This window comes from Scyliorhinus torazame, chromosome 10, assembly GCF_047496885.1.
Source record: "Scyliorhinus torazame isolate Kashiwa2021f chromosome 10, sScyTor2.1, whole genome shotgun sequence".
Taxonomy (NCBI): Eukaryota; Metazoa; Chordata; class Chondrichthyes; order Carcharhiniformes; family Scyliorhinidae; genus Scyliorhinus; species Scyliorhinus torazame.
In genome coordinates, this window is record NC_092716.1 from 84,938,828 (window position 1) to 84,958,655 (window position 19,828).

General features: G+C 45.7%; 1 protein-coding gene across 3 annotated transcripts in view; it reads left to right on the plus strand.

Annotated features, from left to right (window-relative positions):
- edc4 (enhancer of mRNA decapping 4) overlaps window positions 1-19,828 on the plus strand; it is a 172,226-nt gene that overhangs the window by 2,525 nt on the left and 149,873 nt on the right. For all 3 annotated transcript variants that reach the window (XM_072518359.1, XM_072518357.1, XM_072518358.1), the window contains exons 2-7: window positions 8,111-8,267; window positions 8,701-8,809; window positions 13,654-13,753; window positions 14,230-14,416; window positions 17,125-17,269; window positions 17,666-17,770. In XM_072518359.1, coding sequence (XP_072374460.1) covers window positions 8,111-8,267; window positions 8,701-8,809; window positions 13,654-13,753; window positions 14,230-14,416; window positions 17,125-17,269; window positions 17,666-17,770 — 803 coding nt within the window. The remainder of the gene's footprint in view (window positions 1-8,110; window positions 8,268-8,700; window positions 8,810-13,653; window positions 13,754-14,229; window positions 14,417-17,124; window positions 17,270-17,665; window positions 17,771-19,828) is intronic.

Below are 19,828 nucleotides of genomic sequence, written 5' to 3' on the forward strand. Positions count from 1 at the left end.
TCTTTCATTCTCACTCCACTGTATAAATGTTTCCCACATTCTCTGTTAGCTTTGACAAAGTCATCGGACTTGAAACGTTAGCTCTTTTCTCTCCCTACAGATGCTGCCAGACTTGCTGAGATTTTCCAGCATTTTCTTTCGTTTCAGATTCCAGCATCTGCTTTTATACCCCTTTGGATACTGTCTGGGGGGGGGGGGGAAGAGAGGGGAGAGTAGCCTGTCTGGGGGGGGGGGGGGGGGGGAAGAGAGGGGAGAGTAGCCTGTCTTGGGGGGGGGGGGGGGGGGGTGGAGGAGGAGGAGAGTAGCCTATCAGGGGAAAACAGCAGCAGCCAGAGCAGTGGCACCACAGCTGGCTCTGATATTGAGCAGGGAAGGTCAAAGCGCAGAAAGCAATAGTCATAGGGGACTCTATAGTCAGGCGCTTCTGTGGATGTGAAAGAGACTCCAGGATGGTATGTTGCCTCCCTGGTGCCAGGGTCCAGGATGTCTCAGAACGGGTAGTGGGCATCCTGAAGGGGGAGGGCAAACAGGCAGAGGTTGTGGTACATATTGCTACTAACGACATAGGCAGGAAGGGGGATGAGGTCCTGCAGCAGGAGTTAAGGGAGCTAGGCAGAAAGTTAAAAGACAGGACCTCTAGGGTTGTAATCTCGGGATTACTCCCTGTGCCACGTGCCAGTGAGGCTAGAAATAGGAAAATAGAGCAGCTAAACAGCTGGTGTGGGAAGGTGGGTTTCAGTTATCTGGACCACTGGGAGCTCTTCCGGGGCAGGATGGGTTGCATCTAAACTGGAGAGGCATAAATATCCTGGCCGCGAGGTTTGCTAGTGTCACATGGGAGGGTTTAAACTAGTATGGTAGGGGGGTGGGTACCAGAGCAATAGGTCAGAAGGTGACAAAATTGAGGGAGAACTAGGAAATAGGGCCACCATGGCTCTGAGGAAGAGCAGACAGGGAGATGTTGCTGAAAACAGCGGGACTGGTGGCCTGAAGTGCATATGTTTTAATGCAAGAAGTACAACATGTAAGGCAGATGAACGTAGAGCTTGGATTAGTACTTGGAACTATGATGTTGTTGCCATTACAGAGACCTGGTTGAGGGAAGGACAGGATTGGCAGCTAAACATTCCAGGATTTAGATGTTTCAGGCGGGATAGAGGGGGAGGTAAAAGGGGCGGAGGAGTTGCGCTACTGATTAGGGAGAATATTACAGCTGTACTGTGGGAAGACACCTCAGAGGGCAGCGAGGCTATATGGGAAGAGATCAGGAATAAGAAGGGTGCAGTCACAATGTTGGGGGTTTACTACAGGCCACCCAACAGCCAGCAGGAGATAGAGGAGCAGATATGTAGACAGATTTTGGAAAGGAGCAAAACAAACAACGTTGTGATAGGAGACTTTAACTTCCCCAATATTGACTGGGACTCGCTTAGTGCTAGGGGCTTGGACGGGGCAGAGTTTGTAAGGAGCATCCAGGAGGGCTTCTTAAAACAATATGTAGATAGTCCAACTAGGGAAGGGGCTGTACTGGACCTGGTATTGGAGAATGAGCCTGGCCAGGTGGTAGAAGTTTCAGTAGGGGAGCATTTCGGGAACAGTGACCACAATTTGGTAAGTTTTAAAGTGCTGGTGGACAAGGATTAGAGTGGTCCTTGGGTGAATGTGCTAAATTGGGGGAGGGCTAATTATAACAATATTAGGTGGGAACTGAAGAACATAGATTGGGGGCGGATGTTTGAGGGTAAATCAACATCTGACATGTGGGAGGCTTTCAAATGTCAGTTGAAAGGAATTCAGGACCGGCATGTTCCTGTGAGGAAGAAGGATAAATATGGCAAATTTCACGATCCTTGGATAACGAGGGATATTGTACGCCTTGTCAAAAAGAAAAAGGGGGCATTTGTCAGGGCTAGAAGTCTGGGAACAGACAAAGCCTGTGTGGAATGTAAGGAAAGTAGGAAGGAACTTAAGCAAGGAGTCAGGAGAGCTAAAAGGGGTCACGAAAAGTCATTGGCAAATAGGGTTAAGGAAAATCCCACGGTTTTTTTTACATGTACATAAAAAAAAAATACAAGAGGGTAGCCAGGGAAAGGGTTGGCCCACTGAAAGACAGGGGAGGAAATCTGTGTGTGGAGCCAGAGGAAATGGGCGAGGTACTAAATGAATACTTTGCATCAGTATTCACCAAAGAGAAGGAATTGGTGGATGCTGAGTCTGGTAAAGGGTGTGTAGATAGCCTGGGTCACGTTGAGATCCAAAAAGACGAGGTGTTGGGCGCCTTGAAAAATATTACGGTGGATAAGTCCCCAGGGCCTGATGCGATCTACCCCAGAATACTGAAGGAGGCGAGAGAGGAAATTGCTGAGGCCTTGACAGAAATTTTTGGATCCTCACTGTCTTCAGGTGATGGCCCGGAGGACTGGAAAATAGCCAATGTTGTTCCTTTGGTTAAGAAGGGTAGCAAGGATAATCCAGTGAACCAGAGGCCGGTGAGCCTTACGTCAGTGGTAGGGAAATTACTGGAGAGAATTCTTCGAGACAGGATCTACTCCCATTTGGAAGCAAGGGGTCGTATTAACGAGAGGCAGCACGGTTTTGTGAAGGGGTCGTCGTGTCTCACTAACTTGATAGAGTTTTTCGAGGAGGTCACAAAGATGATTGATGCAGGTAGGGCAGTGTATGTTGTCTACATGGACTTTAGTAAGGCCTTTGACAAGGTCCCTCATGGCAGACTGGTACAAAAGGTGAAGTCATACAGGATCAGAGGTTAGCTGGCAAAATGGATACAGAACTGGCTAGGTCATAGAAGGCAGAGAGTAGCAATGGAAGGGTGCTTTTCTGATTGGAGGGCTGTGACTAGTGGTGTTCCGCAGGGATCAGTGCTGGGACCTTTGGACAAATGTGAGGTAATGCATTTTGGAAGGTCTAATACAGGTAGGGAATAAACAGAGAATGGTAGAACCCTCAAGAGATCTTGGTGCACAGGTCACTGAAAGGGGCAACACAGGTGGAGAAGGTAGTCAAGAAGGCATACGGCATGCTTGCTTTCAATGGCCGGGGCATTGAGTATAAAAATTGGCAAGTCATGTTGCAGCTGTATAGAACCTTAGTTCGGCCACACTTGGAGAATAGTGTTCAATTCTAGTCGCCACACTACCAAAAGGATGTGAGGCTTTAGAGAGGGTGCAGAAGAGATTTACCAGGATGTTGCCTGGTATGGAGGGGCATAGGAGAGGTTGAATAAACTTGGTTTGTTCTCGCTGGAACGACGGAGGTTGAGGGGCGACCTGATAGAGGTCTACAAAATTATGAGGGGCATAGACAGAGTGGATAGTCAGAGACTTTTTCACAGGGTCGAGGGGTCAATTACTTGGGGGCGTAGGTTTAAGGTACGAGGGGCAAAGTTTAGAGGAGATGTGCGAGGCAAGTTTTTTTACAGAGAGGGTAATGGGTGCCTGGAAGTCGCTGCCGGAGGAGGTGGTGGAAGCATGGAAGATAGTGACGTTTAAGGGGCAGCTTGACAAATACATGAATAGGATGGGAATGGAGGGATACGGACCCTAGAAGTGTAGCAGATTTTAGTTCAGACGGGCAGCATGGTCGGCGCAGCTTTGGAGGGCCAAAGGGCCTGTTCTTGTGCTGTACCTTTCTTTGTTCTTTGACATCGGAGTAGAATTGGGCCATTTGAGCCATCGAGTCTGCTCCGCATTCAATCATGACTGATATGTTTCTCATTCACCTGCCTTCTTCCCATAACCCCCGATCCCCTTATTAATCGAGAACCTATCTATCTCGGTCTTAAAGACACTCAGTGATTTGGCCTCCACAGCCTTCTGCGGCAAAGAGTTCCACAGATTCACCACCATCTGGTTGAAGAAATTCCTCCTCATCTTTGTTTTAAAGGATCATCCCTTTAATCTGGGATTGTGTCCTCTGCTTCTAGTTTTTCCCAAGTGGAAACATCCTCTCCACGTCCACTCTATCCAGGCCTTACAGTATCCTATAAGTTTCAATAAGATTTCCCCCCCCTTCCTTCTAAACTCCAACGAGTACAGACCCAGAATCCTCAACCATTCCTCATACGACAAGCTCTTCATTCCATGGATTATTCTTGTGAACCTCCTCTGGACCCTTTGCAAGGCCAGCACATCCTTCCTTAGATACGGGGCCCAAAACTGCTCACAATACTCCGAATGGGGTCTGACCAGAGCCTTATACAGCCTCAGAAGTACATCCCTGGTCTTGTATTCTAGCCCTCTCGACATGAATGCTAACATTGTATTTGCATTCCTAACTGCCAACTGAACCTGCACGTTAACCTTAAGAGAACCTTGAACAAGGACTCCCAAGTCCCTTTGTGCTTCTGATTTCCTAAGCATTTCCCCATTTAGAAAATAGTGTATATCTCCATTCTTCCTTCCAAAGTGCATAACCTCACACTTTTCCACATTGTATTCCATCTGCCACTTTGCCCACTCTCCTAGCCTGTCCATGTCCAACAGCCACCCTGCTTCCTCAATACAACCTGTCCCTCTACATATGTTTGTATCATCTGCAAAGTTAGTAACAGTGCCTTCAGCTCCTTCCTCCAGGTTATTAATGTATATTGAGAAAGGGTGGTCCCAGCACAGACCCCTGAGGCACACCACTAGTCACTGGCTGCCATCCTGAAAAGGACCCCTTTATCCCCACCTTCTGCCAGTCAGCCAATCCTCTATCCATGCCAAGTTTCTTACCCTTAACATCATGCTAAAACGTGTTTAAGATAAACGTATTAAGCTAAAACACAAGTGCACTAACAGTCAACATGCTGGTAGTCTTCCTAAGTGGTTTCATTAAGAGCAAAGAAACTAGTTAATGGCTCAGATTGTTACTCTGCCTGAAATCGATCATAAACTGTTCTTGTACCTGCAATCTGAATCAGTACTATACATTTTCAGTTATGAATTCCTTTAGCACAGCCCCCCCTCCCCCAAAAGTAGTCGACGAAAGGCTGCCACCTCCGGATGAACCCTGACATTGACCCTCTCAGGGTGATCTTGATTTTCTCCAGACAGAGCAAGTTAGCCATGTCAGTGAGCCAGGTCTCTGACTTCGGGGGCTTTGATTCCCCCCAAGCTTATAGTATCTGTCTCCGGGCTACCAGGGAGGCCAGAACATCTGCCTCTTTCTCCTCCTAGACTCCTGGGTCCTCCGACACTCCAAAAATCGTCACCTTTGGACTCGGTTTACCTTTGTTTTTAACACCTTGGACATGACATCCGCAAAGCCCTGCCAGAATCCCGTAAACTTTGGGCATGCCCAGAACATACAAACATGGTTTGCTGGTCCTCCCGCACACCTGTCTTCTATCCCAAAGAACCTGCTCATCCAAGCCACTGTGATGTGTGCCCGGTGAACGACCTTAAATTGTATCAGGCTGAGCCTGGCGCATGATGTTTTTGCGTTGACTCTAGTCAACGCACCCGCCCAGAGACCATCCTCTATCTCTCCTCCTAACTCCTCTGTCCATTTGTGTTTCAGCTCCTCCGTCTGTGTTTCCTCTGACCCCATGAGTTCTTTATAGATATCCGAAACCCTCCCCTCTCCCACCCATACTCTGGAAACCGACTAGGGGCTTTTCACAGTAACTTAATTGAACCCTACTTCTGACAATAAGCGATTATTATTATCATGGTGGCACAGTGTTGGCAATGTTGCCTCACAGTTTCAGGGACCTGGGTTCAATTCTGGCCTTGGGTGACTGTCTGTTTGGAGTTTGCGCTTTCTCTCCGTGTCTGCGTGGATTTCCTCTGGATGCTCCAGTTTTCTCCCACAGTCCAAAGGTGTGCAGGTTAAGTGGATTGGCCATGATAAATTGCCCCTTCGTGTCCAAAAGATTAGGTTAGGTTGGGGTTGCTGGGTTAAGGGATTAGGTACCTAGGTTGGGTACCCTGCCAAAGGGTTGGTGCAGACTTGATAGGTCGAATGGCCTCCTGTACTATAATGATTCTATGATTCCCATTCTGTTACAAGGACAGAAAATATTGAGACATTCCCACTTTAGAGCTTGAGCACAAAATAATCAAAGCTGAAACTAATGCTGTACTTTCGAACGTTCTGTCTTTTAGATGGAACATTCGATTGAGGTCCCAGTGGCTTCTGTATGTAGTGTAGCGCCATAGATCCCATAACATTATTTTGATGAGTCAGGGAGCTTCCCTGGTCAATATTTATCCCACAGTCAACATCATAAAAATAGATTGCCTGGTCAAGATCCCATTTCTGTTGTGGGATTTTGCTGAGCAGACTTGTTACTCTATTTCCTACATTATGACAGTGACCCCTTTCATCGTCTGCAAAGCACTTTGAGATGTCCGGTGGTTGTGAAAAGCAGCATATAAATGCAAGTCTCACTTTTTGCTTTGTGGTTCTATCTTAAAATTTCTGATTTTGGGGTCTGTGGCTAGTCTTCTTGACAACCTTTGCTGCCAGCATTCACGACTAAAATCCTTTCAGGATAACTCTGCTCCTGCACCCAATATGCCACAAGGCAGTATTGCAGTTGACTGTTTTAGCAACTGTGAATTGCATATTCAGTTACTTAATAGGCTTCTATGCAGTTTGGAATTTGAATCTTCTGTGTCATTAATTCATGAATGTAAACTCTTCTCTGAAGAGGTACATTACAAAGGAAGGATCCCTGGACTCTTACGATATCCGGGATGATATCTGACTAGAATTTGTTAATAAAGCTGTCTGGAGGGTGGTAATATTCTGAACTTGTTCTTTCCATTGGGGAGAATTGGACCAGAGCTCCCCACCCATTCAGTCTTTTGGATTTTGCTTTCTTCACCTTAAATTGCAAGTAAATTATCTGAGAAATATGCTTGATCCCAGAAAGGGGCTAGGTTTATAATCCACTACACCTCATCACTTCCTGGTCAAAGAGTGCAGTGGCATAACATTCCAGACTGTTGTAAATGAAGCTTGCCCTGAGATGCGGAAGAGAAGTCATTGCTGCAGGTACGAAGAATCAAACCAAGCAGCGTTACCTGCATAATCTCCATGGAATTACCCTTGCTGTCTATTCTTCCTAATCTACATACTTCACCTGATGACATTGTCAGCAAGCGGGGTAGTACAGTGGTTAACACTGGTCCCAGGTTTGATTCCTGGCTTGGGTCATTGCAGAGTCTGCACGTTCTCCGTGTCTGTGTGGGTTTCCACCGGGTGCTCCAGTTTCCTCCCACAAGTCCCGAAAGACGTGCATGTTGGGTGAATTGGACATTCTGAATTCTCCCTCTGTGTATCCGAACAGGTGCTGGAATGTGGCGACTAGAGGCTTTTCAGTAACTTCATTGCAGTGTTAATGTAAGCCTACTTGTGACAATACAGATGATTACTATTGTCAACCTCCATGTGAATATTTATGATACCCAACTGTTCCCCTCCTCCACCCAATGTGACCATCTGAAATTGTCTGTATGGTTTCGTTTATCTCAAATGAGTCACAATTTTGTCTGGTTGGGCAGCACGGTGGCGCAGTGTGTTAGCACTGCGGCCTCACGGCGCCGAGATCCTAGGTTTGATCCCGGCTCTGGGTCACTGTCCGTGTGAAATTTGCACATTCTCCCCGTGTTTGCGTAGGTTTCGCCCCCACAACTCAAAAGATGTGCAGGCTAGGTGGATTGGCCACGTTAAATTGCCCCTTAATTGGATAAAAAAATGAATTGGGTACTCTAAATTAAAAAAAAAAAAAAATTGTCTGGTAAAACATTATTTGGACTAATGTAATTGTCTTTGGTCCCTCCACAAACTCCATACCTTGTAACAGTTCCATTGTGGAATCTGACTAAATTTCCTCTTCTGAGCTCTTATTAAAATTGAGTTTTATTTGACAAATGTATAATAGTTACAATGGTATGCTATTGCAATTTGTAATACTGAGTGAATTTTCAAGACTGTAATTACATCCATATTCACTTCCATGCTGTAATTGTAAACCATTTTGATTCAAACCAAAATTGCATTTTTTATACCTTGCTACTTTCCATGCTTTGTGGTTTACTAATCAAAAACTTGAAGTGCGCTGAAAGTTCTGATCATTTAATGTAATTCCTTCCATCAGAGTCTACGTTTGACAACCAAAAGAAATCCGCGTCTTACAATGGAGAACTGAATGGATTGCTGGTTCCAGATCCCATTGCAGCTGGAGATGGGCCCATTCTTAGAGACTCAAACAGTGCAAATTTGGACAATCTGAACATACAGGAAAATCAGGAGATGTATGAGTTATACTTTTTTAATTTTAGTGTAAAATGTGCAATTTTCTGTTTGGAAATTGTACCTTTTTTAATTAATGTACTTTATTCCCTACTACTTCTGTCCTTCCCTAGAAAATAAATCCCAAACAGAAGGGGTGCACAAAAGCCCGATTGTTTGAGTTTTGCTGGTGACCTCTCAGTGTAAAATCACATTTTGTGAGAGTTTGGGTTTCAAATTTTTTGCTACTTCCTACTCAGGAAAGATATTGTCCCTGCTGAGATCTGATTTGTGATCATTCATGTGAATTGAGAAATCACCAACCAAAATCAAAATGTTGCTATTCTGTGGAGAATGTTCTTAATGTATCATTCAATGCATTGCACCACTGGGCAGCATGCTTGTTTTGTTTTAAGGATACAGGCCTGTACTGATGAGTTGATTGTCTTTCTCCAGATACCTCTCAGGCGATGACAGTTCAAATTGTGTTATATCTGCTAAAGAAGTGGAAATTGTGGCAAGCAATGAATCTAGCATCAGTAATAAGGCCAGGGGTAGCAACAAGGTAAGACACTAAACAGCACTAAATGTTCAACATGTTAAACGCAGCCTTTGACTGTTTTTAAATTTAAATGCTGTAATGTACTTATTTGAAATATTATACATTGGCACATCTGCAGCACATGGCGTATAAGATGCCCTTTGGTGCCAAAAAAAAAATCATTTTTAAGCTTAGACTTTGAGTATGCCAACCCCTCTTTTCTGCAAAGGATTGCAATGCTTGCATTAAATATTGGCCTCAATTTTTCACCTCCGAAATGCATTCATTTAATAGTTGGCGCATGGGATCAAGCAGGCGATATGAGCTGTGTTGCCAAGGTGATGTGCAGGAGTTTAAGCTGTGCCCACACAGCGGACCGCACAAAGCGAACAGAAAAAAGAATGAAATGTGAAGTTGCTTTCAAACTAAAAGTTGTAACATTTGCCAACTTGCCAAATGACTGCTGCAGCGAGGGAATTCTATGTTAGTGAAACTCTGGTGTGAGAATGGAAGAAGGAAGAATCAGCCCGAAAAGATGCTCAAGACCAAATGTGCCATGAGAACAGGGAGCAGCTACTGACCTGATCCTGAGAAGCATGTATCGCAATGGGTTCTGGAAAATTGTCCGATTTGTCACATTGTCACCAGAAATGCTGTGTGTATATGTGCACTTAAATGGGTCAAATCAAATGCCGAGTCCAGCAAAGATTTCAGAGCAATTAACTGGCATCATTACTTCAGGGGATCAGTACATTTAGTGTTGCAGCAGGTGGCCAACATCGCTCAGAGACTACGAAAAGGCTTCTGTGCCAAAATGACCAATTTCCAGCGATTCATTATCAGACAGCGGCAAAAATAGGACTATCCATTATGTCACATTGGCAAGGTGGCTGAAATACCCATGAATTTTGATAAGCCCGGCAACTAACCACTGGAGTGGAAAGGTTCGGAAACAGTTCTGATGAAAACCACAGGAAATGAGCAGACCTGTGAAGACGTGCAGCACCTGTGAGCAGATGCTTGGGCTCTTGACCGAGAAGCACCAAGACTGGTTCAACGAGAACGATCAGGAGATCGAGGATCTCCTTGAGTGCAACGCGTTCCTGAACTGGTAGCTCCACCAAAACCGGAGGGAGATGCAACAAGCCTATATGCAACTGAAGGCCGAGATGCGACCAAGAACCTGCGACCTAAAGAACAGATGGTGGGTGGAAAGAGCGCAGGAGACTCGGCAACTCACCGACAACCACGATGTGCGCGGCTTCTTCAGTGCAATCAAAAGCATCTACAGTCCAAGTACTCAAGGACCCACTCCACTGAGAGCCAGAAACAGAGGCGCTCACCAAAGGTAACGCCCACTGGAGAGAGCACATCGAGGCCCTCCAACCAAGACACAGCTTTTGACACAAGTGTTCTCGACGACATCCTGCAACACGCTACCCACCGCCATCTCAGTGCAGCCCCAGCTTGCTGTGAGGCCGAAAAGCCATCCAACAGCTGAAGTACAACAAGGCCTTTGGCGCCGTTGGAATCCCTGCAGAAGTGCTAAAATGTGGCGGAGATGCACTCTTGACAAGAATCCACAACCTCCTCACCCTTGTCTGGAAGGAAGAGAGCATGCCGGATGATCTTAGATGCTTTAACTGTGACCATCTTCAAGAAAGGAGACTGGTCCAACTGTGGAAATTATAGAGGGGTTTCCCTACTCTCCTCCATCGGACATCGGAAATGTCATCACGAGAATACTCCTCGCCTGCTGCCTCCCAGTGGCTGAAGAGCTCCGTCCATGAATCTCAGGGCGGCATCCGCCCATCAAGAGCATCAATGGACATGATCTTCATTGCGCAACAAATCCAGGAAAAGTGCAGAGAGCAGCATCAACCTCTGTATACATGGCCGCCTTCAATCTCTCAAAGGCCTTCAGCTTTATCAACCGTGAGGGATTGTGGAGCATCCTCCTCAAATTTGGCTGCCCTAGCAATGGCAATGAGATTTGTTTCTCAGATGGGCCAATCATTCAGAGTCACAAGCTCTGAGGCAGCAATGGCAATTGTTTTTTTAATATAAATTTAGAGTACCCAATTCATTTTTTCCAATTAAGGGGCAATTTAGTGTGGCCAATCCACCTACCCTGCACATCTTTGGGTTGTGGTGGCAAAACCCACGCAAACACGGGGAGAATGTGCAGACTCCACACGGACAGTGACCCAGAGCCGGGATTGAACCTGGTACCTGGTACCTATCTCTTTTGGATAGTCAGAGGCTTTTCCCCAGGGTAGAGGGGTCAATTACTAGGGGGCATAGGTTTAAGGTGAGAGGGGCAAAGTTTAGAGTAGATGTACGAGGCAAGTTTTTTACGCAGAGGGTAGTGGGTGCCTGGAACTCACTACCGGAGGAGGTAGTGGAGGCAGGGACGATAGGGACATTTAAGGGGCATCTTGACAAATATATGAATAGGATGGGAATAGAAGGATACGGACCCAGGAAGTGTAGAAGATTGTAGTTTAGTCGGGCAGTATGGTCGGCACGGGCTTGGAGGGCCGAAGGGCCTGTTCCTGTGCTGTACATTTCTTTGTTCTTTGTTCTTTGTTGTACCTTGGCGCCGTGAGGCAGCAGGGCTAACCCACTGCTCCACCGTGCTGCCCAAGCAATGGCAATGAGATCGGTTTCTCAGATGGCTTCTGTGGGACTGCATTTTGCTGCCCTGATTGGTCAGTGCCTTGATTGGCCGTTCAGTGCTTTAACCAATCAGGGACTTCCTTGGACATACTCTTATTGGAGGAGGTACTTTGTGCACCGCAGGATAGTCGCGGGAGCAGTACTGACGCTGCATTACGGACCCTTAGTCCACGGCCCCATCAAGGTTTGCAAAGCTGTTGTGAACAAAACCAATTGTCCCTGCTCAACAACTGATCTGCCACGACCCTTGTTGTCACTCTGAGGTCATACCAAATTCCGAGCATTATAAAATGCAGTCATAGTCGGGGCAAAACTTTGGCAAGCAGTGGAATAGATGGATGGTTGATGCAGCGAAAACCTTCAAAAACTGGAAATATTTGTGCGACCCCGCTTGATGTTTTATGGTTTCGTCATCAAACCATGGAATGCTATTAATGTCCAAGCTGTCATCCGATTATTCAAAAAATGTAAAGTATCGAATTCGACGAATGAAGAGGAAAATAATTTGTTCTGAAGCGAGGATTCTGAAACTAAAAGCACCACATCTGATCCAGAGTGGGATCCTCAGAATGATGCCATAGCCGAAGTGATACGGAATTCATTTGGTGCAACCTTTGTGTCGGATGCCGAAGACAATTAAATTGATGGTTTTTAAAACATTTCATGGTGGTTAAAGATATCCTTGTAGAATAAATTCTTCAATAAAAATGTCACATGATTTAATTTGAATGATCGGTGCTATGTTTTTTTTTATTTCACGTTTAAAACTGGTGACCATCTGCACCAACAATGCTGGTTCATGTTTCCTCCATGGTGTATAAATCAAACCTTGTCTTTGGAAGGTTTTTTTTGAGGCTTTACGTTGTGGTCTATGGTAATCTTTGAGGGCAATATAATGGAATAAAATGTTGTTCATCCCAAAAATTGTTGATTATTGTAAATCAGTACTGATTTCAAACAACATAGTAATGCATCTTCAATGTAAAATCAATATTGCTTCGAATGATGTTTGCATGAACTCAGCACAGTCTCTGTATAATGCAGCCTTTTTTGTATTCTACACAGCCTGAAAGCTCAATTGCAACTGTTGATGAAAACAAATTGAAGCCAAACATTAAAATGCTTATTTTAATGTTTGATCTCAACTTGATTATTTCAAGTTTAGCATTTGCAAGAATTGAAGAGTAGTGCTTTCCTAGTAGTGAGTGCCAATGTTGATTCGAGTTTCACTGTGACCAGCTGTTGAATGTGTTGTCCTGTTCATGCTGCAGCTCACAATGGAGAGCCTACTATTGGAAAATCTTTCATTGGTACGTTTCAATGGACTTGGAAGAGATTGCGATTGACTCCTCAGGGAGTTTGCACTGTTGCTTCACAGCGCCAGGGTACCAGGTTCGATTCCGGCTTGGGTTACTGTCTGTACGGAGTCTGCACGTTCTCCCCGTGCCTGCCTGGGTTTCCTCCGGTGCACTGGTTTCCCCCACAAGTCCGGAAAGACGTGCTTGTTAGGTGAATTCGACTTTCTGACTTCTCCCTCAGTGTACCCGAACAGGCGCCGGGGTGTGGCGACCAGGGGCTTTTCACAGTAACTTCATTGCAGTGTTAATGTCAGCCTACTTGTGAAAATAATAAAGATATTAATTATTGTTAGAAAAATGTGCAGCTTTCCCACCCGAGTTTGTGCTGAAGTGCACAGAGCATGATAGATTAACAACTGAGATGATCTATCTGTATGAGTTTTTTTAGTGATGTGAGAAAGCAGGTCTAGAAATATTGGGAGTGGCACAGTGGCTAGCACTGCTGCCTCACAGCGTCAGGGACCCGGGTTCGATTCCGGCTTTGGAGTTTGCACGTTCTCCCTGTGTCTGCGTGGGTTTCCTCCGGGTGTTCTGGTTTCCCCCACAGTCCAAAGATGTGCAGGTTAGGTGAATTGGTCATCCTTAAATTGCTCCTCTGTGTCCAAAGATGTGCAAGTTGGGTGGGGTTACAGGGATAGGGTGAGGGGTGGACCTATGTAGGGCGCTCTTTCAGAGGGTCAGTGCAGACTTGATTGATGGGCCGAATGGCCTCCTCCTGCACTGTAGAATTCTATAGTTCTACATTGGAAGGCTAGAAAGATGAGATTGAGTGCCATGAATGTGGTTGGGAGGTTTTTATTGTGACAAACTAACTGATGTATTCTTTTTCAGGTGAAAATACAACCCGTGGCAAAGTATGAATGGGAGCAGAAATACTACTATGGTAACCTCATAGCAGTGTCCAATCAGTATCTGGCATATGTTATCAGAGGTGAGAAAGATGCATACCTAGTGGATAGATGTGGTCTTCCAAAAGAACCATGCATGGTTTCATGAACTGTCGGCTAGATTCGCTATTAGTGGGAATATTTAGGATTGCAAAATCTAAAATTCCTCTGTTGGAACCGAGAGAACACCACTAGTACCCCATGAAACTACATTTGAATTTGGCAGTAGTTTTTGATAATTATTTAATGTTTGAGAATTAGAGTAGCATTGTGACATTTTGGAAAAACCCTGAAGAGCCTACCTGTTGGTATTTTGGAATTAGTGTATACATTTAGTTACGGATACATCTAAAGCAATTCAATTTGTGTATTGAATAACTATGAAATTAAATTACTGTTATGCAAAGTGTTTATATCAAAGTGTAACGTGAACACTGTTAATTCATAGTTTTATATGGTTGAACAGCATTGATTTATATGTTTACATGGAAGCTGAATGTTTTTAATTTGGTTGGCACAGGGGCTAATGGCATTGGAATGGTACGTGTATTGAGCGTCGGAATGGCTGAACGGACTTTACTGAAAGGATTTACTGGGGGAGTTGCTGATTTGAGTTTTGCACACCTCAACTCGAATCAACTAGCCTGTGTCGATGAGGCGGGCAACCTGTTCGTCTGGCAACTTAATGAAGAAAATGGGAAAATACAGTATCCTTGTATAGACAATTAATCTGCATTATTTGTTATGAATTTGATTGCTATTGTTACCGTACAAAGTTACTCCTGTATTAATGCTGCAAGTGTATGGGTTTGCAGAGAGGTGCGGCAGCTAGGAAGCTCAGTTGTTGCAGACTGAACATGGAAGAAGTTATGAACTTTGGTCTAATTTGGGTGAAGTGAATTGTTAGGTAGTATTTGAGAATATAAACCTGAATATTAATTGTTATGAATAAAGCCGTGGTTTAATCAAGGGCAGTCAGCATGGATTTGTTAAGAGAAGGTGTGCAGGAAGATGGGATTAGAAAGGACACCTTGGGTGTCTTTGGGTCGTCATGGACAAGATGGGCTGAATGGCCCCTTATGTGCTGTAACATTTCTGTGGTCCCAGGTTGTGTCCAACTAACTTGATTTGAGCAGGTAACAAGATGGGCTTAGCGCATTTGATGAAGCCGATATGGACCTGAGTCAGGTTTTTGGAAAGGTCCATCATACGTTCATTTGTGAGACGAATGAGATAGAACAAGTTTTAAGTTCTCTGCTAAACTACAGCAACTCGGGTCGTGATTTATAGCCTGACCTGGGCTCTGTTCTTTGGGTGGGGAGTGCACAATGAATACTGTTGTTGATTGGCCTTAAAGCTCACTCCATTGCTCATCCTCCCTAACTCCCCTCTCTCCTTTTTATCCCCATCTACCCTTTATTTCGCTTCCACCCTCCCTTTCTTTTCCTCGTTCCCTTTCTTTTCCTCGTTCCCTTTCTTTTCCTCGTTCTCTTTCTTTTCTTCTTTTCCCCCCTCCCTCCCTTCTTTTCCCCCCCTCCCTCCCTTCTTTCTCCCCCCTCCCTCCCTTCTTTTCCCCCCTCCCTCCCTTCTTTCTCCCCCTCCCTCCCTTCTTCTCCCCCCTCCCTCCCTTCTTTTCTCCCCCCTCCCTCCCTTCTTTTCCCCCTCCCTCCCTCCCTTCTTTTCCCCCCTCCCTCCCTCCCTTCTTTTCCCCCCTCCCTCCCTCCCTTTCCCCCCTCCCTCCCTCCCTTCTTTTCCCCCTCCCTCCCTCCCTTCTTTTCCCCCCTCCCTCCCTCCCTTCTTTTCCCCCCTCCCTCCCTCCCTTCTTTTCCCCCCTCCCTCCCTCCCTTCTTTTCCCCCCTCCCTCCCTCCCTCCCTTCTTTTCCTCCCTCCCTCCCTTCTTTTCCCCCCTCCTTCCCTCCCTTCTTTTCCCCCCTCCCTCCCTCCCTTCTTTTCCCCCCTCCCTCCCTCCCTTCTTTTCCCCCCTCCCTCCCTCCCTTCTTTTCCCCCCTCCCTCCCTCCCTTCTTTTCCCCCCTCCCTCCCTCCCTTCTTTTCCCCCCTCCCTCCCTCCCTTCTTTTCCCCCCTCCCTCCCTCCCTTCTTTTCCCCCCTCCCTCCCTCCCTTCTTTTCCCCCCTCCCTCCCTCCCTTCTTTTCCCCCCCTCCCTCCCTCCCTTCTTTTCCCCCCCTCCCTCCCTCCCTTCTTTTCCCCCCCTCCCTCCCTCCCTTCTTTTCCCCCCTCCCTCCCTCCCTTCTTTTCCCCCCTCCCTCCCTCCCTTCTTTTCCCCCCTCCCTCCCTCCCTTCTTTTCCCCCCTCCCTCCCTCCCTTCTTTTCCCCCCTCCCTCCCTCCCTTCTTTTCCCCCCTCCCTCCCTCCCTTCTTTTCCCCCCTCCCTCCCTCCCTTCTTTTCCCCCCTCCCTCCCTCCCTTCTTTTCCCCCCTCCCTCCCTCCCTTCTTTTCCCCCCTCCCTCCCTCCCTTCTTTTCCCCCTCCCTCCCTCCCTTCTTTTCCCCCTCCCTCCCTCCCTTCTTTTCCCCCCTCCCTCCCTCCCTTCTTTTCCCCCCCCTCCCTCCCTCCCTTCTTTTCCCCCCCTCCCTCCCTCCCTTCTTTTCCCCCCCTCCCTCCCTCCCTTCTTTTCCCCCCCTCCCTCCCTCCCTTCTTTTCCCCCCTCCCTTCTTTTGCCCCCCCTCCCTCCCTTCTTTTGCCCCCCCTCATCACCCCTTCCTGCCTTCCCTCCCTCCCTCTCGTCTCACCTTACCTCCCTCTCTCACCTTCCCTCCCTCCCTCTCGCCTAACCTTCCCTCACTTCCTCCCTCTCGCCTCCCCTTACCTTCCTCCCTCCCTCTTGCCTCCCCTTACCCTCCTTCCCTCCATCTCGCCTCTCCCCTTCTTCCCTCTCGCCCGCCCCTTCCCTCGCTCCCTCTCGCCCGCCCCTTCCCTCGCTCCCTCTCGCCCGCCCCTTCCCTCGCTCCCTCTCGCCCTTCCCTGTCTCCTTTACCAACTGCTGGGAAGAAAAGTGGTAACCAGAAGGCACAGGTAATGCCAAATGGTCCAGGTGACTTGAGGAAGCGTAGTATACGGTGACTTGTGATCTGGAAGCACTGCTGGAAGGATTGGTGGAAGCAGATTCAATAATGTATTTCGAAAGAGAATTGGTTGTTTACTTGGAATAATTTTTAGGAGAGTGGGATTAATTTGACAGCTCTATCCAAGTGCCGGCCCAAAGGGAACAATTCCCCTTAATGTCCCCTGTCTGAGTTGGATGCTTTTGAATTTGCAGAGACAGGACCACCTTTTGTGAATCCAGTATCCAATTTGGACTGTGAGAACCTCGGAAACTTAAGCAAGTTGAATGAGCCAAAAAAATGACATCTTTCGCAATTCAGTTGTAAATAAACGGTTCCTATACTTAATATTCAGGGAAAAAGTTGTAGTGCACATCAAGAGACCTGAGGGAACACCGTTAAACACAAATAGGAGGGTCATCTGGTGCCCTTTTATTCCAGAGGAGAATGATGAAAATGATGAAGGAAATCAAACACTTGCTGTTTTGCACGAAGATCGGGTAAGATGAATCGGAATATTTTGAAATCAGTAAGATTAGGACTTTTACAGTGGCTATTTAAAAAAAAAAACCCAGCTAATCTCTTACTCATGGGCAGTTTTGAATCTGGAACACAAGCTTTTCTGCTAATCAAGATGACAAAATATTATTCTTTATTAGCTGCTCCCCCAGTCCTGTTTTTATGGTAACTTTTTAATACCTTGGTTTATCTATTACCTCTACATTAAGGAAGCAAAATGTTCCTGAAGTTTGAATTGATAAGGTCTAAGCCTTTAGATGGTCCTGATTTTCATTGTTTAGCATCTCAATGAGCCATTGGGAGAATTTGAGTTGATGAATGGCTGAATTTTCAATTCTTTAATGTTTTAAATATTTTATGCTCGTCACTTTGTGCAGGCTGAAGTTTGGGATCTGGATATACTAAGAAACAGTAATAGTGTCTGGCCCATTGAAGCAACAGATATAAAAGAAGGCTTTATCATTGTGAAAGGGCACGCTGCAGTAAGTATAGTCTTAAATGAATTTCACTTGTGGTTGATTATCTGTTGAACATTTTGTCAAAATGAATGAGTTAGCATTTTTGCTAATTTTCCGATTACTAATCAACTTTGTGACAGGTTTAGCAATGGCAAATCTTGAAAAAGTTGGTATGCATGAATGGAGTACTTTTTTATATTTTATATTGCCTCATGCCGCCAAGGTCCCAGGTTCGATCCTGGTTCTGGGTCACTGACCGTGTGGAGTTTGCACATTCTCCCCGTGTTTGCGTGGGTTTTGCCCCCACAATCCAAAGATGTGGAAGCTAGGTGGAAAGCCACACTAAATTGCCCCTTAATTGGAAAAAATGAATTGGGTACTCGAAATTTATACCAAAAAATGTTTCTGCAAAGCTTCATATTTCCTGCATGTTGTTGAATTTGTTGAATAGTTCAAAGCTGTTACAATAACACAGAGCTCAGAAACTCTTGTGGTGATTTTTCCAGTAACACAATATGATTTTTGAGTAACATAACTACTTGTATTTATATGTTGTAAAACCTCCGAAGGCACTTAGTTGCAGGAGTGTTGTGAACTGTAGGAAGATATGAAGGCAGCTGACCAAATGTTTGATTGCAGTCACAGGTTTTATGAAGTGTCTTGAGGCACGTGTTGGAGAGATGGAATATAGTAACTGTTTCATATTGGAGAAGACCAGTAGTCCATCTGTCTGCAGTATTTCTTTGGTGTATTTATTTTGATTTTTTAAAATTTAGAGTATCCAAATCTTTTTTTCCAATTAAGCGGCAATTTAGCGTGGCCAATTCACCTACTCTGCACATCTTTAGGTTGGTGGGGATGAAACCCATGCAGACACAGGGAGAATGTGCAAACTCCACACGGATAGTGACCCGGGGCTGGGATCGAACCTGGGACCTCAGCGCCATGAGGCAGCAGTGCTAACCACTGTACCACCGTGCTGCCCCTGGTGTATTTCTAATAACCCTGAATCCCATTTGCTAATCGGAACGTGGCTGGTTCCTCCATACTGTTAGCAGTGGCTCAGTTGATCGCATTCTCGCCTGACCACTCTCAAGCACAATCTAATTAGACATTCCAGTGCGATACTGAGGGAGTGCTGCGTGGATAGGGGGTGCTATATTTCAGGGGAGATGTCAAACCAAGGCCCATCTTCTCCCTCAGGTAGACAAGAAAGAGCCCACGGCACCGCAAGGGAAGAGCAAGGGAGTTTTTCTTCGTATTCTGACCAATATTTATTCCTCAACCAACCCCATTATTTTTTTCAAAATCTGGTTGGTATTGTGTTGCTGTTTGTGGGAGCTTGCTGTGTGTAAGTTGACTGCCATGTTTTCTACATTGTAACAGTGTCTGCATTCTAAAAACACTTAATTGGCTAAGTTTTTTCCTCACATACTAGTCCCTTAAGTTCTGAGACCAACCATTCAGTCCTTCTCTGTACTCTCTCCAATAATTGAACATCATTTTTGAAATAGGGAGAATAAAACAGCATACAGTAGTCCAGGTATGGTCTTAACCAGGACAAATATATATTGTGATACTGGCTATGCTTCCCAACTCTCTTTTTTAAAAACTATTGTGCTGATAGTTCTTGTTAACTTTACACTGAGAAGAGTTGTCTTCTGAGGGAAAGGATTTCAAAAATAACATGGTTCTGAGGTGTGTGCATTAATGATGGATTGCATTATTGGAAATACTGAGCTTTGACTAACATAGAAATCATGCCTGCTTTTCTTGGCGAACACCTAGCATAACAAGAATTACAGATAGTATGTAGTCCCAGTTTTGTGGTCGGCATTGCTCTGATAGGAAATCCTTCCTTTCCGACCAGGCCTCCCTTTCTTACGAGGACTGAGAAGTGAACCCTGCATTTTCTGTTGAGGTGTTTTTAAAGTTTTTTAAAAACAAGTCTTTGACATTTTTGAAGTAGATTTCTTTGCAGGCACCCACGCGCCGTTAAAGAATGATTGCTTAGTACTTAAAGAATCAAGTTAAGTGTCTATCCCATCTTTAGGAAGCCGAGTAGGTCATTTAGCCATACTT